General features: G+C 35.7%; 1 protein-coding gene across 1 annotated transcript in view; it reads left to right on the forward strand.

Annotated features, from left to right (window-relative positions):
- The window catches only part of WRN (Werner syndrome RecQ like helicase), a 139,559-nt gene that overhangs the window by 13,144 nt on the left and 105,817 nt on the right, over positions 1-20,598 (forward strand). The window contains exons 2-6 of the mRNA XM_025394193.1: positions 11,428-11,599; positions 12,161-12,273; positions 17,342-17,487; positions 18,282-18,430; positions 20,439-20,588. Of these exons, the coding sequence (XP_025249978.1) occupies positions 11,504-11,599; positions 12,161-12,273; positions 17,342-17,487; positions 18,282-18,430; positions 20,439-20,588 (654 nt within the window). The 5' untranslated portion in view covers positions 11,428-11,503. The remainder of the gene's footprint in view (positions 1-11,427; positions 11,600-12,160; positions 12,274-17,341; positions 17,488-18,281; positions 18,431-20,438; positions 20,589-20,598) is intronic.

The raw sequence follows: 20,598 nt of genomic DNA on the forward strand, positions 1-20,598 counted from the left end.
ACCCATCAGAAAAAAATATCAAAGCTTTGTAGCTCCTCCTGGAAGTTTTGATGTGAAGCAGGAGACATCATCTATTGGTACCTGACTTGCTTTTGCTGTTCATTCATAAAACGGAGTCTCTGAAGTACAGTAGAAAAATAGTTAGACTGGAGGATAACTTTTTTCCTTCCAGGAATTGCACCATCACAGATTTGCTGATTTTTCTTCTTTTTCATATTACATAAACTTATCCTGTCCGAAGAGACTATATTGGAACTTACTATGGAAGATTTGCATTAGGTAAATTTGTGACTGCTTAACAGAATTGTGTGTTAATTTTCCAGTTTCTTTTTTACCCAGTCTCCACTTTTACCTTTCTCTCTTCCTTCTATACTTAAATTGGTCTTATTGTAAAATTTATGCATTTCTCTTTCTGCCTGGCAATGCTGATTTTTTTTTTTTTTTTTTTTTTGAGACAAGGTCTCACTCTCACCTAGGCTGTAGTGCAGTGGTGCGATCATGGTCCACTGCAGCCTCGAACCCCTGGACTCAACCGATCCTCCCACCTCAATCTCTCAAGTAGCTGGGACTAAAGATGTGTGCCATCGCATCTGGCTCATTTTTGTGCTTTCTGTAGAGGCAGGGTTTGCCATGTTGCCCAGGTTGGTCTTGAACTCCTAGACTCAAGCCATCCTCCTGCCTCAGCCTCCCAAAGTGCTGAGATTACTGGCACGTACCACTACATTCAGGCAGCGCTGAGTTTCTGAATCATCATTGCAGCAAGAGGAATTGGATTACCTTTAGACCACTGGCTCTACTGTGGGCTGGGAGTGGGACACCTTCCTTAAAACATATTGAACATTGGCTTTGTGGGTAACTGATCTTTACCTGAATGAAATTTATAGGTACTGTAGAAAGGGTCCAGGGTGGAACGGATGCTGGCAAGGCAACTGTCAACATCCACTTACTAATGAGTCCTATAAAATTTTATCTCAGGCCATACAAAGTAACAGTAATAAATATAAAAGGAAAAATAGACAGCCTAAGCAAGTTTTTAAATTGAGTTACTTGAAAACTTTCTCTGCAGTTTCCCAGTTTATAATGGTTGATTTCAGCTGACTGGCTATAGCTACTTAGAGAACAGAGGAAATTCATTAAAAATAATGAATTATTCAGTTGGGTAGTGAAATCCAGTTGTACAGCACTTCGCTGTGCCATGGATTCAGTTCAGGTCAAGTGATGTTCCTGGTTTTTATGGGCAGTGCGGCTTCGCACTATGACACAGCAAAGAACGTGGCTTTTATCCTTTACCCTTGTTGCTAACTAAAATTAATGGCGTTTTATTGTGTTTATTTGTTTGATTCCATTTACAGTTTATTTCACTTGGTTTTATTAGTACAAAATTGTGCTTTATATAATATTTGACAGTTAGGAAAAATTGTTAGATACCTATACAGAAACAGGTCTCTCAAAAATCATTCTACTACTTTTAAAAATTACATCATCTTACTATGGTTAACCAAGCTATGAATGGGTGGTTTTATTTAGCTTTTCTGGTTTGCTTGCTTGGGCTGTTTGGAGGGAAATTAAGATGAGCAGAAATGTAGTAGTAGATTCATGAAAGCCTTGAAAGCTTCTTTAATTAGAGAATTTAATGAGGGCTTTGGCATGCATTCTTTGGTTTTTCTCTGTTTTCCTCTACCTCTTCTTCCTTTTGGTTCATAGAAAAGTAGAAAGAAATTCTCAAAAACCATACAGGAGAATACCTTATAAATGATATCTTCTGCAATAAACTATAGATTATTTACATGTTTATGTATCTAGATACACTGTGTGTGTGTATATATGCATGTGTGGGTATATATATGTATAAATTAGTTACTAGTATATAGGTAAGTATAAAAACTCAATGTGCAAGGTTACATTTTCAGAAAATATGTAACATAATAGAAGAAATCAAGCCTAGAATTTTTTAAAAGTTTATTGCATTTTTTGTTAAAAATGAAAGGCTTTTTTGACTAGAAGCTGCTTCTCAGTAAAAATAACATAATTGTGTTGGTGAAACTGAAAGATTCTAATCAAAATTAGGATGTTGACCACCAAACTGAATTGCTGGAGTACTTAAGCTGCTTTGGTTTTGTAATCTTTCTGTGTCAGAATATTTGGAAAACACTTATTAATCCAATCTTGTAACTTATCCTTGAAATCTCTTTTTCATATTCTTTTCCACACACATGAAAAGTTAGATAAGTATATGAATTTCTGTTGTCAGACTATAATTGGAAACCTCCTAAATATAGTTTGTGCAGTATAGTTAAAGAGAAAGAAAATAGGCCCAGCACGGTAGCTCACGCCTGTAATCTCAGCACATTGGGAGGCTGAGGTAGGGAGGATTGCTTGAGGCCAGGAGTTCAAGACCAGCCTGGGCAACATGGTGAAACTCCATTTCTACAAAAAATACAAAAATTAGCTGGGCATGGTGGCATGTGCCTGTAGTCCTGTAGTCCCTGCTACTTGGGAGGCTTGGGTGGGAGGATTGCTTAAACCTGAGGAGGTTGAGGCTGCAGTGAGCTATGATTGAGCAACAGAGCTAGACTCTGTCTCAAAAAAAAAAGGAGATGTGTTTCGAAATTCAGTACTTTTTTTGAGTGAGGTCCAATGGGTAAGAAAGAAGCATTGGATAAATGAATCCATTTTCTCTTCTTTGTTTGAATTTGTAATTTAAAAGAATATTCTACCTATAAAGTACTTCAGTGCTTAATTAGCTGTCAGTGAATTTATATATCTTATCTAATTCATATGGATTGGCTATTTTTATCTGTACCTACAGATTCTTGACCTCTCTAATGGGATCCCAGTATACTATAGGGAATGAGGTACAATAGTAAAAGACCTATCACTAGTCCTGTCATCATTCCAACTCATGTGTAATTATAGTTGAAAAGAAGTGATATCATGTGTATTGCTGTCATCTTTACGTTAATCTTGTGGTCAAGAAAGCAAATATTATAATATATAGGAATGATATGATATCATAAGACCATTTTACAAATGAGGCAATGAAAATTTAGAAAAATAAAGTGACTTGTCCAAGGTCACATGGATGCTAAGTGACCAAGTGTCAAAGCAGAATTTTCCAAATAATTTAAAGATAATTCTTGTACAAATATAGAAAGAACACGTCATATGTGTCGTGTTGATGAGGGAACCAGCAGGATGACAGCTTTGGTTCAGAGAGGTGCAAAGATAAATATAGACTTTGGAGGAAAAAGTTGAGAATAAGATTGCTAGGTTAGATACAAAGCTGTGCTATAGGGCAATAAAAACCATAGACTTTGAGGTTATCTTTTTTACTCGACAAGATTCAGTTACACCTTTATGAGACCAAAATTTATTATTTAACATGTGGATATTAGAGTCTGAGTTTTAAAATTATTAATAAATAACCAGTCAAATAAAGATATGTCCCCTAATGAAATACTGATAATCGTTGGGTGAGCTTGTGCTCCTATATGACATTGAAATGACATACTGCCCTCTCTTTGTCTAAGTTTTGGATACTTTTTTTTTTTTCTTTTTTGACACAAAGCAGCATTGGAACCTAGGTTTTCTGACTTTCAGTCCAGGCTTCTTTCCACTCTACTTCCTTCTTCTTCATAGTATAATTTTCAATGCTAGAGCAGTCTGCATAACTTTTGCAAAATCAGCTAGTCTTAGTTATTAGTTTTCCTTTGTGCAAAGTGATATAGATACAGCTTTCTTCCTCAGAGAAACATTGTGAAATTCAATGGATATTTGTAAAATTTGCATACATGCCCAGTGTGAAAAATTGAAATTATAACTTAAGTATTGCAACTGTTCTTTTAGAATATTTTGTTAGCAAATTTCAGAGTAATTATAAATATTCTTGCGTTTTTATTGTAATAAGTATTTATAAAAGTGTATTTCATCACATTAACCTTTACATATGTTGAATAAAATAGAATTGAACTGTTTTGAATAGTAAGTGGAAATTTTTCCACATTAAACCCTTTAACTGGCTAGCACAGTTAAGCATTGCATTATTTAACTAATAATTTTTTCCTCAACTTCAGATTATTATCCGTATGTGTCATGTAACTTGACAATTTTTTTTTTTCTTTTAGTGCTTTTCAAAAAGAGTGGGATACTTTATTCAGTTTAGCCCTCAAGCAATTAGGGAAATCAGTTACCATGGTAACAGTAGGTATTAATTTCCTTACCTAGTTAGAGGTTTGATGAACAAAGAAATATCTGAGTTCATCCACCAAAACCCAACTTTGTCTTGAGACTGGCCTCTTAAGACTGGTATTAAATCTGTCTATTTTCTAGAAGATGACACTATTCTAAGTGGAAAATGCGGTTCTCTTGAGGTGAATTTCTACTCTTATCAGAGTGATGTAGAGTATGGTTTAAAAGTTAAGTGATTAAAAAGCTACCCTTTCTTAGCTAATTTGGAATGTAATTGGTCTTAATTTTTCTAAATTTGTTCTAACTAAAATCTTACTGGCATGATTTCTATTGACATGAACTAGAGATTACTTCAGCAGACAACTTGTCCCAATATCTAAATGCTGTCAAATAGAATCACTTAAGATTAATTTCTTCCAAAACAGAGTTCACAGTTTTGACAGATAATCTCTTAGCATTTAATTGACTGATATTACCAACCTTATGGAGTAGGTCCACTCGTTTAGCTGTCATGAGGACCATTTTGCAACTAATTTATCAAAAAGCCTTCACCGAGAAGTTTCATATCTTATTGATATTTTAGAATGCATTATGGAGATTAAAAATCACTACATTGGGTTGTTAATAACGCCAGCCTTGAACTTTCAGTTTTAGAGCATTTTATCTGTGTTCTGTAGTAGAAGTTGGTAAGGTGTCCAGTGGGTCATGTTTGACTTGCTGCTTGTTTTTGTACTATGTACTGAATGGTTTCTACATTTTTCAGTGGTTGAAAAGTCAAAAGAAGAATAATATTTTATGAAATTTAAATAAATCCAGCTTTCAGTGTCTGTAGGTAAAATTTCATTGTAACGTTGTTATGCTTAAGTATTGTTTATGACTTCTGTGCTATAGTGACAAACTTGAGTAGTTTTGACAAAGATCATCTGGCCCGTAAAGCCTAGAATATTTACCATATAGCCCTTTAGAGAAAAAATTTGCTGGCTCTTGTTCTATAGTATGAAAAAATGTAGCCTTGATTATTCATTAAAAAATTACTTTTTCATTTTATTGACATACTTTTGTCCCCTGATTGTTAAAAGGAACACATGTTCTTAGAGAAAAGTTAGAGTATATAGAAAAGTATAAAGAAGAATATGAAAAACCATTTGCAATTGTGAGATAACCACTAATGTTTTGGTATACATTGCTCCGGACTTACATACAAACATACATGCGTATTTAGTTTATACAATTAGAGTCTAATTTTCTTTTTGAGACAGTCTTGTTCTGTTGCCCAGGGTGGAGTGCAGTGGCAAGATTTCAGCTCAATGCAACCTCTGCCTCCTGGGCTCAAGTGCTTCTTGTGCCTCAGCTTCCCAAGTAACTGGGATTACAGGCATGCACCATCATGTCCCCCTAATTTTTGTATTTTTAGTAGAGACGGGGTTTTGCCATATGCCCAGGCTGATCTCAAACCCCTGACTTCAAATCATCTGCCTGTCTTGGTCTCCCAAAGTGCTGGGATTACACAAATGAGCTCCTGCTCCTTAATTTTTTAATTTGCTTTTTTCACTTGAATATTTATAAGAACATTATTTTTAATGATTGTGTAGTGTTCTGTTTTATGGATGTACCATACTTAATTATTTAGCCATAATTTATTATTATGAGGTTGATAGACATGATAATCAGATTGAGCTCAAGAAGCTAGTTATAGGGTTGCACAATTAATGAATCCCAGGTACCTTGCTGGGTTGCTGAGGCTGCTATTTTTTTCCTGCCTGTTTGGAACACTATGTTTGAGACCAATGAGGCAAGGGAAATTGAAGAGCTGCCATTTTCAATTATTCTATTAGAAGATACATTGAAGATTTGTGGAATGACATAGACACAACACTAATCCAGAAGATTATTTAATCAAAAAGGCATTCGTTTCAGATATGAATTCATAAACTTTTGTAATGATTCTTAGTTTGAAGACTGTATAGAATCCCTGAAGAACTGGAAGACATTATTTGCTTGGCAAAGAGAAGTTCCCAAACCAACTAGGGATGAAATATTCGAAGAGATAAATGAATACTTTGAAACATACAAGATACTATGGAAACAGAGTGGAAGTTTGGGACAGGTAATGACAGGACGATATAAAAGCTTTACATTAAGTTTAATCTAAAACTTTATTCCAAGTAACAGGTTGTCTTATTCATGCAGAAGCAGTTGTAAAATAAAACTTGCCTGTGGTTTGGAATTTCACATTAAATGATTACATTAAAAATTCAAATGGTGAGCCTAACTAAATCTAAGCTCCTACAGTACCTTCTTTTCACCTTTAGGTGAAGAAATGCGATGAGCTATTTTATTACTGATTATGTGATTATGTGGACAGTCCAAAGGAAGGTTTATAAGCGAAAAGGAAACATTTAAATTATTCCATGTGAGTGATTCTTACTTTGCAGATTTGTTGAAGTGTAGTTATTGGCTTCAAAAAGTGGTATCCTTAACTGACATTTTGAGTGCTTGAATTCACTCTATAAAAAAATGCAATGATCATGTGGAAAATACATTAAGGTATATGACAGAGTTTATGGATTCAGAGCAAAAATTCAGCTTTGGAAAAGTGAAGTTAAAATGGTTTTATAAGTGATGTTTAATTGGTGTTATTTGAATCCTAAAGAAGATTAATAGTGCTAGTAGAGGAAAGTCAGTGTGCGTCTGTGACAATGCTTTAGTATTATTTTGAAATACTTGATGTAAAAAAGTTCAAGTTTACTCAAAGCTTAAATCATCTGAATAAATTAACATATTTCCTAATTAAAGAAAAGGAGAAGTTATTAGACTTAAAGAATTTTTGCACCCTTGAAATACATACAATTTGAAGAGACTAAGTTGTTGAATACTGGTTAATGGTGAAAAAGGAGTTTTCAGTCTATGAGAGCAAAGCCTTCTCTTTTGCCATTTGCTTCTTTGTAGTGGTTGCTATGTAGAATTCAAATAAAACATTGTTAAAAAATCTTGGTCAGGAGTAGAGTGTAGCATAAACCCAGTGCATTTTAACATGAATAATGAGGAAAAAGGGAATGCATGATAATTTCATCAAGTCAGAAAAAAATGGAAAAAGAAAAAGAGGAAACTGAAGAAAGTAATGAAAGTAAGGTGAAAGGGAAAAAAACTTTTTATACCACCTGTGAATGAGATTAATTTTCATTTCCGTACTGAAAGACAAACATATTCCGATTAAGCCATTCAAAATAAAAAACAATTTTTTTTTTAATATGAGATGGGATCTCACTATGTTGACCAAGTTAGTCTTGAACTCCTGCCCTCAATCAGTCCTCCTGCTTCAGCCTCCCAAAGTACTAGGATTTCAGGCATGAGCCACTGTGCCTGGCCAAAACCAAAATTAAGCAACAAAACAACAACAACAAAAATTCCGGACAGCCTTTAAAATAATGATAAAGGTTGAAAAATTGTAGATAGTGGTAGATAGATAAGATTTCAGGAAAAGTCCAAACCAAAGCAAATCATAATACGTTATTTTAAAGGGGGGTTTAAAATCCTTTAAAGGTACAATATGAAGCATTATGAAATGATAATATACATGTTTTTTAAAAAAATTAATTTTATTTTAAGTTCCAGGATACATGTGCAGGACGTGCAGATTTGTTACATAGGTAAATGTGTGCCATGGTGGTTTGCCGCACCTATCAATCTATCACCTAGGTATTAAGCCCCACATACATTAGCTGTTTTTCCTGATGCTGTCCCACCTCCAGGACCCAGTGTGTGTCGTTCCCCATATATTCTCATTGTTCAGCTCCCACTTACAAGTAAGAACATGTGGTATTTGGTTTTCTATTCCTTTGTTAGTTTGCTGAGGATAATGGGTTCCAGTTCCATCCATGTCCCTGCAAAGGACATGATCTTCTTCCTTTTTATGGCTGCATAGTATTCCATTGCATATGTATCACATTTTCTTTATCTAGTCTGTCATTGATGGGCATTGGGGTTGTTTCCATGTCTTTGCTATTGTGAATAGTGCTGCAGTGAACATGCATGTGCTTGTATCTTTATAATAGGATGATTTATATTCCTTTGGGTATATACTCAGTAATGGGATTGCAGGGTCAAATGGTATTTCTGGTTCTAGGTCTTTGAGGAATTGCTCCACTGTCTTCCACAATGGTTGAACTAGTTTACATTCCCACCAACAGTGTAAAAGCATTCCTATTTCTCCACAGCCTTGCCAGCACCTGTTGTTTCTTGACTTTTTAATATACGCCATTCTGACTGGCATGAGAGGGTATCTCATTGTGATTTTGATTTGTATACCAAAAATATTTGTATTTCTCTAGTGATAAGTGACGTTGAGTTTTTTTTTCATGTTTCATGGTTGCATAAATGTCTCTTTTTGAGAAGTGTCTGTTCACGTCCTCTGCCCACTTTTTAATGGGATTGTTTTTTTTCTTGTAAATTTGTTTGAGTTCCTTGTAGATTCTGGATATTAGACCTTTGTCAGATGGATAGATTGCAAAAATTTTCTCCCATTCTGTAGGTTGTCTGTTCACACTGATTTGCTGTGCAGAAGCTAAAACACGTGATTTTAGAAAAAGACCTGTCAAAGTCATACATGCTGAACGACATAGCGAGTACGTATGTAAATAAAAAATTATTTTATACTGTGAATTTGACCAGGAATAACCTTTACCTCGTCAGGAATTACAATCCTCATGTACGGCAAAGGATTTCCCTATTGCAAGTTATTCCACAACATTAATTTTCGGTATGCTTTTTATCTATCGCAAGTAAGTAAATTTGACAAAGATGTTAGGTTTGTAAACAAATTTACGTTCAAGTTCTTTGCCTGGAAGTATCTAGATAGAATTTTGCGTGCAAAAGAGTATTTACATCTAAAAATTACATATTTTGAATTAAAATGATTTTAGTGTTATAGATAGAAGGAAAGAGTTATTGAAGTTTATTTCTGTTTTGGCAGTGTAAATGAATTACTTACAAAATTTCAGAAGTCTACAGGTGTTTTTATAAAGTTTGTGTTATTTGTGGAAACCTTAGTTTTCTGGCATTTTGCCAATGAGATCTACTCTACGTATAGCAGAAACTTGTTTTCCAGCTTTATAAACATATATTTTAAGATTAAGAACTGATTTTACATATATAATCTGGGATCAACTTTTGACTTCTCCTGTCAAGGATTTTGAATTTGTGACAAAATATACACTTATTGATAACCAGTGACATATATAAAATGCTTTACAGTTCATAAAGCATATGTATTTGACATATTTTTTCACTACATATGATGCATGTGGCAACCCCAAGAGTTGAGTTGTACCCATGGGCAAACTTTGATCATGATTCAGTGAATATAAGCAAGCACCAATTGCAGATAGAACATTCTTTTTTTGAGTCCCAAACCGTGAGAAATAAATTACAAAATGTACCTTTCTTCTGCATTAGGACACGTTGTAGTTTTGTATTAACACGCTAGTTTTAAGCAATATATGCAAAAACGTTGCACAAAGGAAGTTGTTTTGATATTGGGACTCCTGTATTATTATTTTTAATTATGTGCTTTATTTGACTACCCCACATTTTCAAGCATAAATTAATAAATCCATAATTCCAGGCTCATTAACAATAAACAATCTCCAGGCTCATTAACAATAAACAATCTAGATAGTTGAACTCTTTCTTGCTAACATTTTCTAGATATGGACTGTTTGGTATTTTTCTACTAATAAAGACCCTTAGTAAGCTGCCTTCTGGTTTGATGTCATTGGGATGTTTACTGGGAACTTTGGTGGAGGTCTTTCATTCTCTCTCCCCTAGTGGTTAAAGAATGAGTTACAAACCTGCTCTGTTAACCCTTTCCTTCCCAATGCACAATAGCGATGGAGTTTGTTCTCTAAATGGAAAATTTGTTTGATAAAGTCATCTTTAAAATTTTTTGTTCCATAAATTATCGGTATTTTCAGTTTCTGATTCATGCTTGGAATAGTTGCTGCGTATTGTTTAATTTTGTCAGAATTTATATTGTTAAATATCAAATACAACAGACTATTCTCAAATCCTAAATAGTTAGTGTAGTTAACATTAACATCCTGTTTCATCATGAGACTCTTCAGTGTTACGTTAAAAACTGCTACCTCCTTGGCTGGGCGTGGTGGCTCACGCTTGTAATCCTAGCACTTTGGGAGGCTGAGGTGGGCAGATCATGAGGTCAGGAGATCGAGACCATCCTGGCTAACACGGTGAAACCCCCTCTCTGCTAAAAAATACAAAAAATTAGCTGGGTGTGGTGGTGGGCGCCTGTAATCCCAGCTACTCAGGAGTCTGAGGCAGGAGAATGGTGTGAACCCAGGAGGCAGAGCTTGCAGAGAGCCGAGATCATGCCGCTGCACTCCAGCCTGGGCAACACAGTAAGACTCCATCTCAAACACAAAAACCAAAAAACAAAAAAACTGCTACCTCCTTATTAGAAAGCTAAAGTAATAGGAACTAAGGTTGAAGTTTGAGGAATTTACTAAGAACTAAGCCTTGAGCTAAGGCTATTTCAATTTAGTATGAGTCATATCAGGGTACGGATCCATTTTACTATTAACAAAACAAATATGTTATTATTATCATTTTTTAATGCACACACCACCTTTGGGAGATTCTTATTCACTTTATTTTCTTTAATTATACTTGAATTTTGGTTTACATTGAGGGGTGCCCTCAAAGATATTAACAGATTTTTTAAAAATCCACTAAAAAACTCATTCTTAGGGAAATTTGTTCACTTACTAGGCGAGGAGCAAAATAAAAATCCTTAATGTAGAAGAGCTATTATCTGTCTTCAAAATTAAATCTTTAAGTAGACTTGTGAATAAATCTAATAGTTTTGCTGAATTTACTTAGATCTTAAGACAGAATAATCATGTAGAAAATTTAAAATGTCAGGAATTCATAATAATTCATATACCCAAGGATTTTCATTCATAGTGAGGTGAGGTTATTCTTAAGAATCAAAGTCATAGAATAATAGAATTTTGAAACTGTCAGAATTATACAAGTCAATTAAAATGGCTGATTTGTTTTAAGAGGAAGAAATACTAAATGTATAATTATTAGATGCAGCATATTGTATCTGTTTTCTTTTGTAATTCTAGCTCTTATAACTTATGCTTGGACCTAGGTGTCATAACTTACTTTAAATATGTATGTTTGGTTTTCATTCATATCGACAGTACTACCTCTCAGTTTTTTTCAGATATTGTTTTGTATTTACCCATGAAGACATTGTTTTTTTGGACTCTGCAAATAGGACATTTCAAAGATGAATGAAAAAAAATCGGAAACAACTTCACGGCAGCGGAAATGTCCTGAATGGATGAATGTGCAGAATAAAAGATGTGCTGTAGAAGAAAGAAAGGTATGTTGTTTATTGACTATTCTTTCAGGTGGGAAATTTAATTTATATTTGACTGTGCAAAGAGTCAGTTGTTACTTGTTGAAAGGGTAAACTGGAATAAACTTTAATTGGGTTTACAAAATGAGAATTCTTACTGTATATTTTCTCTTTTTATATTCAGTTTGCATGGTTGACTTTACCAGTTTGTTCTAGTTCAGATAATTTAGACAACATTACCTTTGTTGAATTTTTTGTTTGCCAGCCAGCCTTAAGCATTTTAAGGCAACATTATTCTTACAGCTACAATATGAATATAATTACCAGAAAAAAAAACTCAGGAAAATAAATGCTTTTATGAAAATGGGATTAGAGGTTTAAAGATAAACTTGTTAGGAGAAATAATTTTACAATGGGACGGCTTTTTCTTTGTTTAGTTTTCTTTATGACTTCATTAGTTTATAAAACATTAATTGATAAAACTTAGAACTATAAATTGAATGCTTCAGTGAACTTTATTATTTCAGTGGACATTTGTTATTTGATGTGAACTTTGTGCCTGTTTTGAAATTTGCTAAACTCAAGGCATGTGTTCGGAAGAGTGTTTTTGAAGACGACCTCCCCTTCTTAGAATTCACTGGATCCATTGTGTATAGTTATGACGCTAGTGATTGCTCTTTCCTGTCAGAAGATATTTGGTAAGTGATTTGAATTTCCTGATTTCATTTGAATTTGGACCCTTAGAAGGTACTATTATGGTAATATTGTAATATTTGTGAATATACTGAGTTTTACAGTTGAGGTGTGTTCAATAGATAATTATTTCTATGTATAGACTATCACCAAGTTTTACGTTTCAAATAAAAAATAGTCACTGAATTAATTTGTAATCTGTCAGTTTGTTCATGCATATGCTTTTCTATTACTTTAGACAGTTTTTTTAACTTTTTTAGTATATGTGCTGCTGAAGTGAGCACGACAGTTTTTTTAACTTTTAGTACTTAAGATGTTATATATAGAGCTACTGAACATATTGTGTTTATTTTACCAATTTAGGGAAAAAATGCAAAAATTATTTAACCTTTAAATGCACCTTTATATTTCATTAAAAATAATCAACATAGTAATATTGAATAATGGCTGTGATTGGCTCTGTTGTGTTTAATTAGCAACAATTCTAACAAATGATCCTTAAAAAATGTTCTCACTAAACATTAGAGGCCAGATAACGGTGGCTCAGGCCTGTAATCCCAGCACTTTGGGAGGCCGAGGTGGGTAGATCACGAGGTCAGGAGATCGAGACCATCCCGGCTAACATGGTGAAACCCCGTCTCTACTAAAAATACAAAAAATTACCCAGGTGTGGTGGTGGGCGCCTGTAGTCTCAGCTGCTCAGGAGGCTGAAGCAGGAGAATTGCTTGAACCCGGGAGGCGGAGGTTGCAGTGAGCCAAGATTGTGCCACTGCACTCCAGCCTGGGCGACAGAGCAAGACTCCGTCTCAAAAAAAAAAAAAAAAAACAAAAAACAAACCCGCAAACAAACAAAAAACAGAAATGTCTGTTAGTATTTTTAAAGGTTGCCTTGTAAAATTAGGACTGCAATAATGCAATCCAAGGCTCTCAAAGCATAAAACAGAAGTAATAAGGAATTCATTCAGATCTTTTTTGAAGTTGTTATACCTGTCTTTTTTTTCTTTAAAAAAAGGAAAAAATTTGTTACATATTGGGTTAAAAAAAGCAGAGGTGCTGGGCACAGTGGCTAATGCCTATAATCCCTACACTTTGGGAGGCCAAGGCAGGAGGATCGCTTGAGCCCAGGAGTTTGAGACTAGCCATAGTAAGACCCCATCTCTATAAAAAAAAAATTTAAAAATTATCCAGGTGTCTGTGGTCCTAGCTACTCAGGAGGCCTAGGTTTTGGGCCCAAGAGGTTGAGGCTGCAGTGAGCCTTGATCACACCACTGCTCTCCAGCCTGGGCAACAGGGCAAGACCCTGTCTCAAACAGACAAACAAACAAACAAAAGGCAGAGGTAAGTTAAGCTATTTATTAATGGTCTACTGGTGTAGATATAAGCTAGAAATAACATTCAAGTGTTTTTACTTCTACTATAGTTATCTGGCCACTTTGGGATTCATTATACTGAATTAGTTTCACAGAGGAGGTAAAATCTGTTGTTTATGATTACATATTAACTCTACCATGTTACCTTCAGCCTTGCTGAAGGTATGTCATTTCTGAAGGCAATTAGCAAAAGTGACTTGAAGAATTGTAGTTTTGATGACTTCTATGTATTTTATAAAAGGCAGGCAGAGTTTTTGTGTTTGCTTTCCCTTCCTCTGGATACCTTAAAATTTTGCTACCACAGATTTCCAACAATTTGATTATGATGTGCCCTTGTGTAATGTGGTTGGTGTTTATTTGCCTTGGAGTTCACTGAATTTTTTTGATCCGTGGACTTATACCTTTAGTCAAATTTGAAAAATGTCTTCAGATCTTTTTTCCTCCTATCCTGTTATTCTTTTCACTTTCTGGGACTCTTAGTACACACAAGTTTGATTGCTTGACACTGTGTTGCAGGCCACTGAGGCTGTTTCCTTTTAGTCTTTTTTTCTTTCTTCCTTTTCTTCTTTCTGTGCTTCCTTTTGCATAGCTTCAATAGTTTCATTTCCTATGTCTTCAAGTTCACTTATATTTTTTTCTTCTATAGTGTCTGGTCTGTTTATACCATCCTGTGAATTTCTTTTTTAGATACTACATTATTTTGTTTATCTCTAGGAGTTCCATTTGGTTCTTTTTTTTTTTTTTTTCCATTTTAGCTCTCATTATTCATGTTTCTTTTGAAATTCTTGAATATATTTAGCATATTTTTAATAGCTGTTTTAATGTACTTGTCTGTTAATTCCATTATTCTAGGATTTTTTTCTTTCTGTTGGATGATTTTTCTCCTGGTTTTGGGTCATATTTTCCTGTTTATTCTTACAGCTGTTAATTTTTTTTTTTTTAAGATTAGGCATTGTGATTTTACTTTGCAGAATGTTAGATTTTATTGTTTTCCTTTAAAGAAAGGAACTTTGTCAGACATCTAAGTTACTTGAAGATCAACTTTATGTTTTGAAGCTTGTTTTCAAGCTTGATCAGGGAAGGTCCACATTTGCCTTTAGTCTAAGGGTAATTTAGCCTTCTAATAAGATGTGACCCTTCTGGAGTCTTTGTTGATTGCCTCTGGTGATCAGCTATCTGTTCTCTGACTTTTCAGAGCTTTAATGCCTCTTACCTTTGTGTAAGTCCGTCCTGAGAATCATTCAGCTTATGGTTATTTGCCCGGCCCCATAGAGTAATGGTCTATGCATGCTTGTCTTCGTATTCTGCAAAGACCAAAGGAGTCCCTTAGGAAGATTTCCGGAGCTCTTTTCCTGCCTAGCTTCCTCCTCTCCAGAACTCTACCCCAGCAGTTCCAGGTCCTTCAGCTTCCAGGGCTCTGAACTCTGTCTCCCCAACTCAGTGCTCTCCTTGTGATTCTTCTCCCTGTTCTGTTGTCTGCAATGGGTCCCAGGAAGAACGTGGGGCAACTGTAAGGTTCACCCTTCATTTCCTTTCCCTTGGAGATCATAGTCCTGTACTGCCTGTTGTCTAGTATCCGAAACAGTTGTCTTATATGTTTTGTCCAAGTTTAGATTTGTTTGTGGTGGGAGAGTGAGTCTGGCCTCCCTTGTTATAATGTTGGCCTGAAGCAGAAGTTGAGTTTCTTTTATTTTTTAAATATATTTTCAATTTTTAATAACTGTTAAATAAGCAAGTATCAACAACAATAGATAGCAATATAATAAATATGCATATTCCTCCCACTTTGTTTATCAAATCTTAATTTTCTTCAATTTTTTTTTTTTTTTAATAGGGTCTTACTCTGTTGCTCGTGCTGGAGTGACAGTGGTGTGATCTTGGTTCACTGCAACCTCCGCCTCTTGGGCTCAAGTAATCCTCCCACCTCAGCCTCCTGAGTAGCTGGGACTACAGGCATGCACCACCACGCCCGAATAATTTTTATATGTATTTTTTTATAGAGATGGGGTTTTTGCCATGTTGCCCAGGTTGCTCTTGAATTCCTGGACTCAAGCAATCTGCCTGCCTTGGCCCCCCAAAGTGTTGGGATTACAGGCGTCAGCCACTGCGCCTGGCCTGTTTTCTTCAGTTCTTTATCAAGAAATGAAACATTAAAATACAGCTGAAGCCCCATGTTTGTTCTTTCTGATTCTCCCCCTGTGCCCCTCTGAGATAACTTCTATGAGTTTTGTGCATTTTTTTTTTCCTTTTTAATAAAAACAGGGTCTTGCTCTGTTATCCAGGCTGGAGTGCGGTGGTGAGATCATACTCAATGCAGCCTCAACCTTATGGGCTCATGTGATCCTTTCACCTCAGCCTCCCAAGTAGCTAGAACTACCGGTATATGCTGCCATGCCTGGCTAATTTATTTATTTATATTTTTTAAAGACAGGGTCTCACTGTGTTGCCTAGGCTAGTTTTGAACTCCTGGCTTCAAGTGATCCTCCTGCCTTGGTCTCTCAAAGCACTGGGATTATAGGCGTGAGCCACTGGCTGCTCACATGGTTTTTATAATAGTACTTAATAATTTTATATCTGAAAATATTATATAATGTTATTTTGCCCATTTAAAAACTTTAAAAAATGCTAACAAACTATGTGTACTCTGTAACTTGTCTTTTTTACTCAACACTATGTTTTTGAGAATTTTTCTTGTTGATCTGCATAGTTACATTTTAACTGTTACATCTTACAATGTTTCCTTATGCAACAGCTGGTTCAGTCCATTCTCTTGTTAATGGAAATTTAGTTTGTTTCTAAGTTTTGCCAGTAGGAACAGTGTTGCAATGCACATTCTTAAATATGTCTGTTTGTACACATCTGAGGGTTTCATTTATTTGTGACAAAACTTGCCGGGCCATAGTGTTTATGCACCTTCAACTAGATATTGTCATTGTCAAAGTTTTCTTCCAAAAGGATTTTACCAATTTATACATTCCCCACTGATAGATATCCTTTTAACACTTGGTATTCTGAAACTTTAATTTTTACCAGTCAGATAGATGTGAAATCATGTAGACTTAATTTGCATTTCTTTGACTTCTAGTGAGAAGCAGTGTCTTCACATTTTTTTTTGGATTTTTAAAATTTATTTTTTATTTTTGTTTTTCTTGGAGACAGGGTCTTGCACTTTTACCCAGGCTGAAGTGCAGTGATGTGATCATAGCTCACGTTAACCTTGAACTCCTGGACTCAAGTGATCCTCCTGCCTCAGCTTCCTGAGTAGCTGGGACTACAGGTGTGTGCCACCACGCCCAGTTAATTTTTAATTTTTTTTTTTTTTTTTTTTTGTAGAGACATGCTGTGTTGCACAGGTTGGTCTTAAACTCCTAGTCTCAAGCAGTCCTCCTGCCTTGACCTCCCAAAGTGCTGGGATTACAGGGGCAAACCACCGTACCTGGCCATATCTGTTGGATTTATAGGTCATTTGGATTTTCTTTTGGGAATTACCTGTTCATATTTTTCTCCATTTTTCTGCTGAATAATTTGTCTTTTCTTACTTATTTTTCAAGCAATTTTACATATTTTCTGGCTGTTCATTATCAGTTGTATGTGCTGCAGATAACTTGTCTGTGATTGCCTTTTAAAATTTGAATTATGTCTTTAATTATACAGAAGTTTAAATTTTTAACATAATTAATTTACACGATTTTTCCCCCCTTAGCATGAGTCTATCAGATGGGGATGTCGTGGGATTTGACATGGAGTGGCCACCATTATACAATAAAGGGAAACTTGGCAAAGTTGCGCTAATTCAGTTGTGTGTTTCTGAGAGCAAATGTTACTTGTTCCACATTTCTTCCATGTCAGGTTGGTGTCTCTTCATTTCATTTTTTTATGGCTGATAATTGTAATATGTCAACTTTATCCCTATAAAATTAAATTCGTTTATTAGCTGGCCATTCTCTCATTATCTTAAATTTATTTAAGTATTTATGTTCTACCTGATTCACACGCATTCCTTGTTTTTTTTTTTTTTTTTTTTTTTTTTTTTTTTTTTTTTTTTTTGAGACGGAGTCTCACTGTGTCTCCCAGGCTGGAGTGCAGTGGCGCGATCTCGGCTCACTGCAAGCTCCGCCTCCCGGGTTCACGCCATTCTCCCGCCTCAGCCTCCCAAGTAGCTGGGACTACAGGCGCCCGCTACCGCGCCCGGCTAGTTTTTTGTATTTTTAGTAGAGACGGGGTTTCACCGTGTTAGCCAGGATAGTCTCGATCTCCTGACCTTGTGATCCACCCGCCTCGGCCTCCCAAAGTGCTGGGATTACAGGCTTGAGCCACCGCGCCCGGCCTTTTCACAACATACCTGTGAGGCATTGACATTTTTTCTGTTTTAGAGAAGAGAAAACTGAAATTTTAAGGGGCTAACTGACCAGGATATATACTGCTATTGCTAGCAGGAGTGGCATTGAAACTGATTATTTTTTCTTGTCATTTATCAATCAGGACCATTTGCTTTAGTTAAGACATACTCAAGGTGAATGTGTTTCTGAATTTAAGATTACTGTTAAATACAAATTTAAACATAAACCTGGTATGTATAAGAAGTAGGACATAAATCCATCATACTTGACAGAACTTACGGAAATAACAAGAAAATGTTACAGTTTTCCCCCAGGGATTAAAAATGTTGCTTGAAAATAAAGCAATTAAAAAGGCAGGTGTAGGAATTGAAGGAGATCAGTGGAAACTTCTACGTGACTTTGATATCAAATTGAAGAATTTTGTGGAGTTGACAGATGTTGCCAATAAAAAGGTAAAATCAATATATATACAATTTCATAATGAAGATAATTTTGTGTTGCACAGAATGTACTTTCTATCTGAATGTTAGAGTTTTTGAAAAAATAGTTTAAGTTATATAATGTTTTTGTAGCAATAAAAAAGTTCCAAGTGAATGTTCTATAATGAAAACCTTTAGTTTAGTTTTTTTTTTTTTTTAATTTTTGTTTCACGATCAGGGGTGCATGTGCATGTTTGTTACATAGGTAAACTTGTGTCATGGGGGTTTATTGTACAGGTTATCACCCAGGTATTAAGCCTAGTACCCATTAGTTATTTTTCCTGATTCTCTTCCTCCCTTCTCCCACTCTCCACCTCCCACAGTGTGTGTTGTTCCCCTCTATGTGTCCATGTGTTCTTATCATTTAGATCTCACTTACAAGTGAGAACATACGGTATTTGCTTTTCCGTTCCTGCATGAGTTTGCTAAGGATAATGGCCTCCAATGCCATCCCTGTCCCTGCAAAGAACATGATCTTGTTTTTTTTTTTTTTTAATGGCTGCATACTATTCCATACTATTCCATGATATATATGTACCACATTTTTTTTTTTTTTTTTTTAATGCAGTCTATCATTGATGGGCATCTAGGCTGATTCCATGTCTTTGCTATTGTAAATAGTGCTGCAGTGAACATATGCGTGCATGTGTCTTTATAACAGAATGATTTATATTCCTTTTGGTATATACCCAGTAGTGGGATTGCTGGGGTAAATAGTATTTCTTTCTTTAGGTCTTTGAGGAATTGCTACATAGCCTTCCACAATGGAAAACCTTTAGTTCTAATCTACTGTCTTGGCATACAGTTTCTTTTTTTTTTTTTTTTTCCCTGAGATGGAGTTTCGCTCTTGTTGCCCAGGCTGGAGTGCAATGGTACGATCTCGGCTCACTGCAACCTCCACCTTCCGGGTTTAAGTGATTCTCCTGCCTCAGCCTCCTGAGTAGCTGGGGTTACAGGCATGCGCCACCAAGCCTGGCTAATTTTGTGTTTTTAATAGAGATGGGGTTTCTCCATGTTGGTCAGGCTGATCTCGAACTCCTGACCTCAGGTCATCTGCCTGCCTTGGCCTCCCAAAGTGCTGAGATTACAGGCATAAGCCACCGCACCTGGCCAGCATACAGTTTCTTTCTTTCTTTCTTTTTTTTTCTTTTTGAGACACAGTCTTGCTCTGTTGCATGGGCTGGAGTGCAGTGGTGCAATCTTGGCTCACTGAAAACTTTGCCTCCTGGGTTCAAGTGATTCTCCTGCCTCAGCCCCACAAGTAGCTGGGACTACAGGCGTGCCACACACCCAGCTAATTTTTTGTATTTTTTTTAGTAGAGGCGGGGTTTCACCATGTTAACCAGGATGGTCTTGATCTCCTGACCGTGTGATCCACCTGCTTCGGCCTCCCAAAGTGCTGGGATTACATACAGTTTATTTAAGCAAGCCTTCTCCTTCCCTTCCTCCCAGTTCTTGGTACTCTTTCACATTCATATATTTGCAAATGTAAAATTGTGTTTTAGGTGTATATTTTTAATACATTTATACCAGTAACTCAAAAAAAATTTTTTTTTTATTTAAGGGAGAGCATAATGGAGCTCTTGTGATACAGTGCTCTTAGTGGAAGTTTGGCTCTCAGTTCCATCACCTATATTTCACATACTTTATTAACGAAGTCATTAAATTAAATTCTCATATTTAGCCAACTATTCATTTGTCTGGGAGGTAGAAAGACTACTAACCAGCTTTTTTTCATGAACAGTACTTTTAAAGTCCAAGAATTTTAATACCTACATTAGGGAAATCCTAGAATTAAATTCTTACAATGTGGACTGCATATGAGGCTTTTAGTGACAGGGAATTGGTTGAAGGCTGTCTGTGGGTTGTATTTTGGTATAACATTTCCTAATTTTATCTGTGGTATGTTCATTTGATGTCATTTGTTAATACCTGAAAACAGGAACTGATTTTTACTGTGTTGCTTTTTCATCATTTCTAGTTGAAATGTACAGAGACCTGGAGCCTCAGCGGTCTGGTTAAACACCTCTTAGGTAAACAGCTTCTGAAAGACAAGTCTATCCGCTGTAGCAATTGGAGTAAATTTCCTCTCACTGAGGACCAGAAACTGTATGCAGCCACTGATGCTTATGTACGTGCTT

Source organism: Theropithecus gelada, chromosome 8, assembly GCF_003255815.1.
Source record: "Theropithecus gelada isolate Dixy chromosome 8, Tgel_1.0, whole genome shotgun sequence".
In the NCBI taxonomy this organism is placed as follows: domain Eukaryota; kingdom Metazoa; phylum Chordata; class Mammalia; order Primates; family Cercopithecidae; genus Theropithecus; species Theropithecus gelada.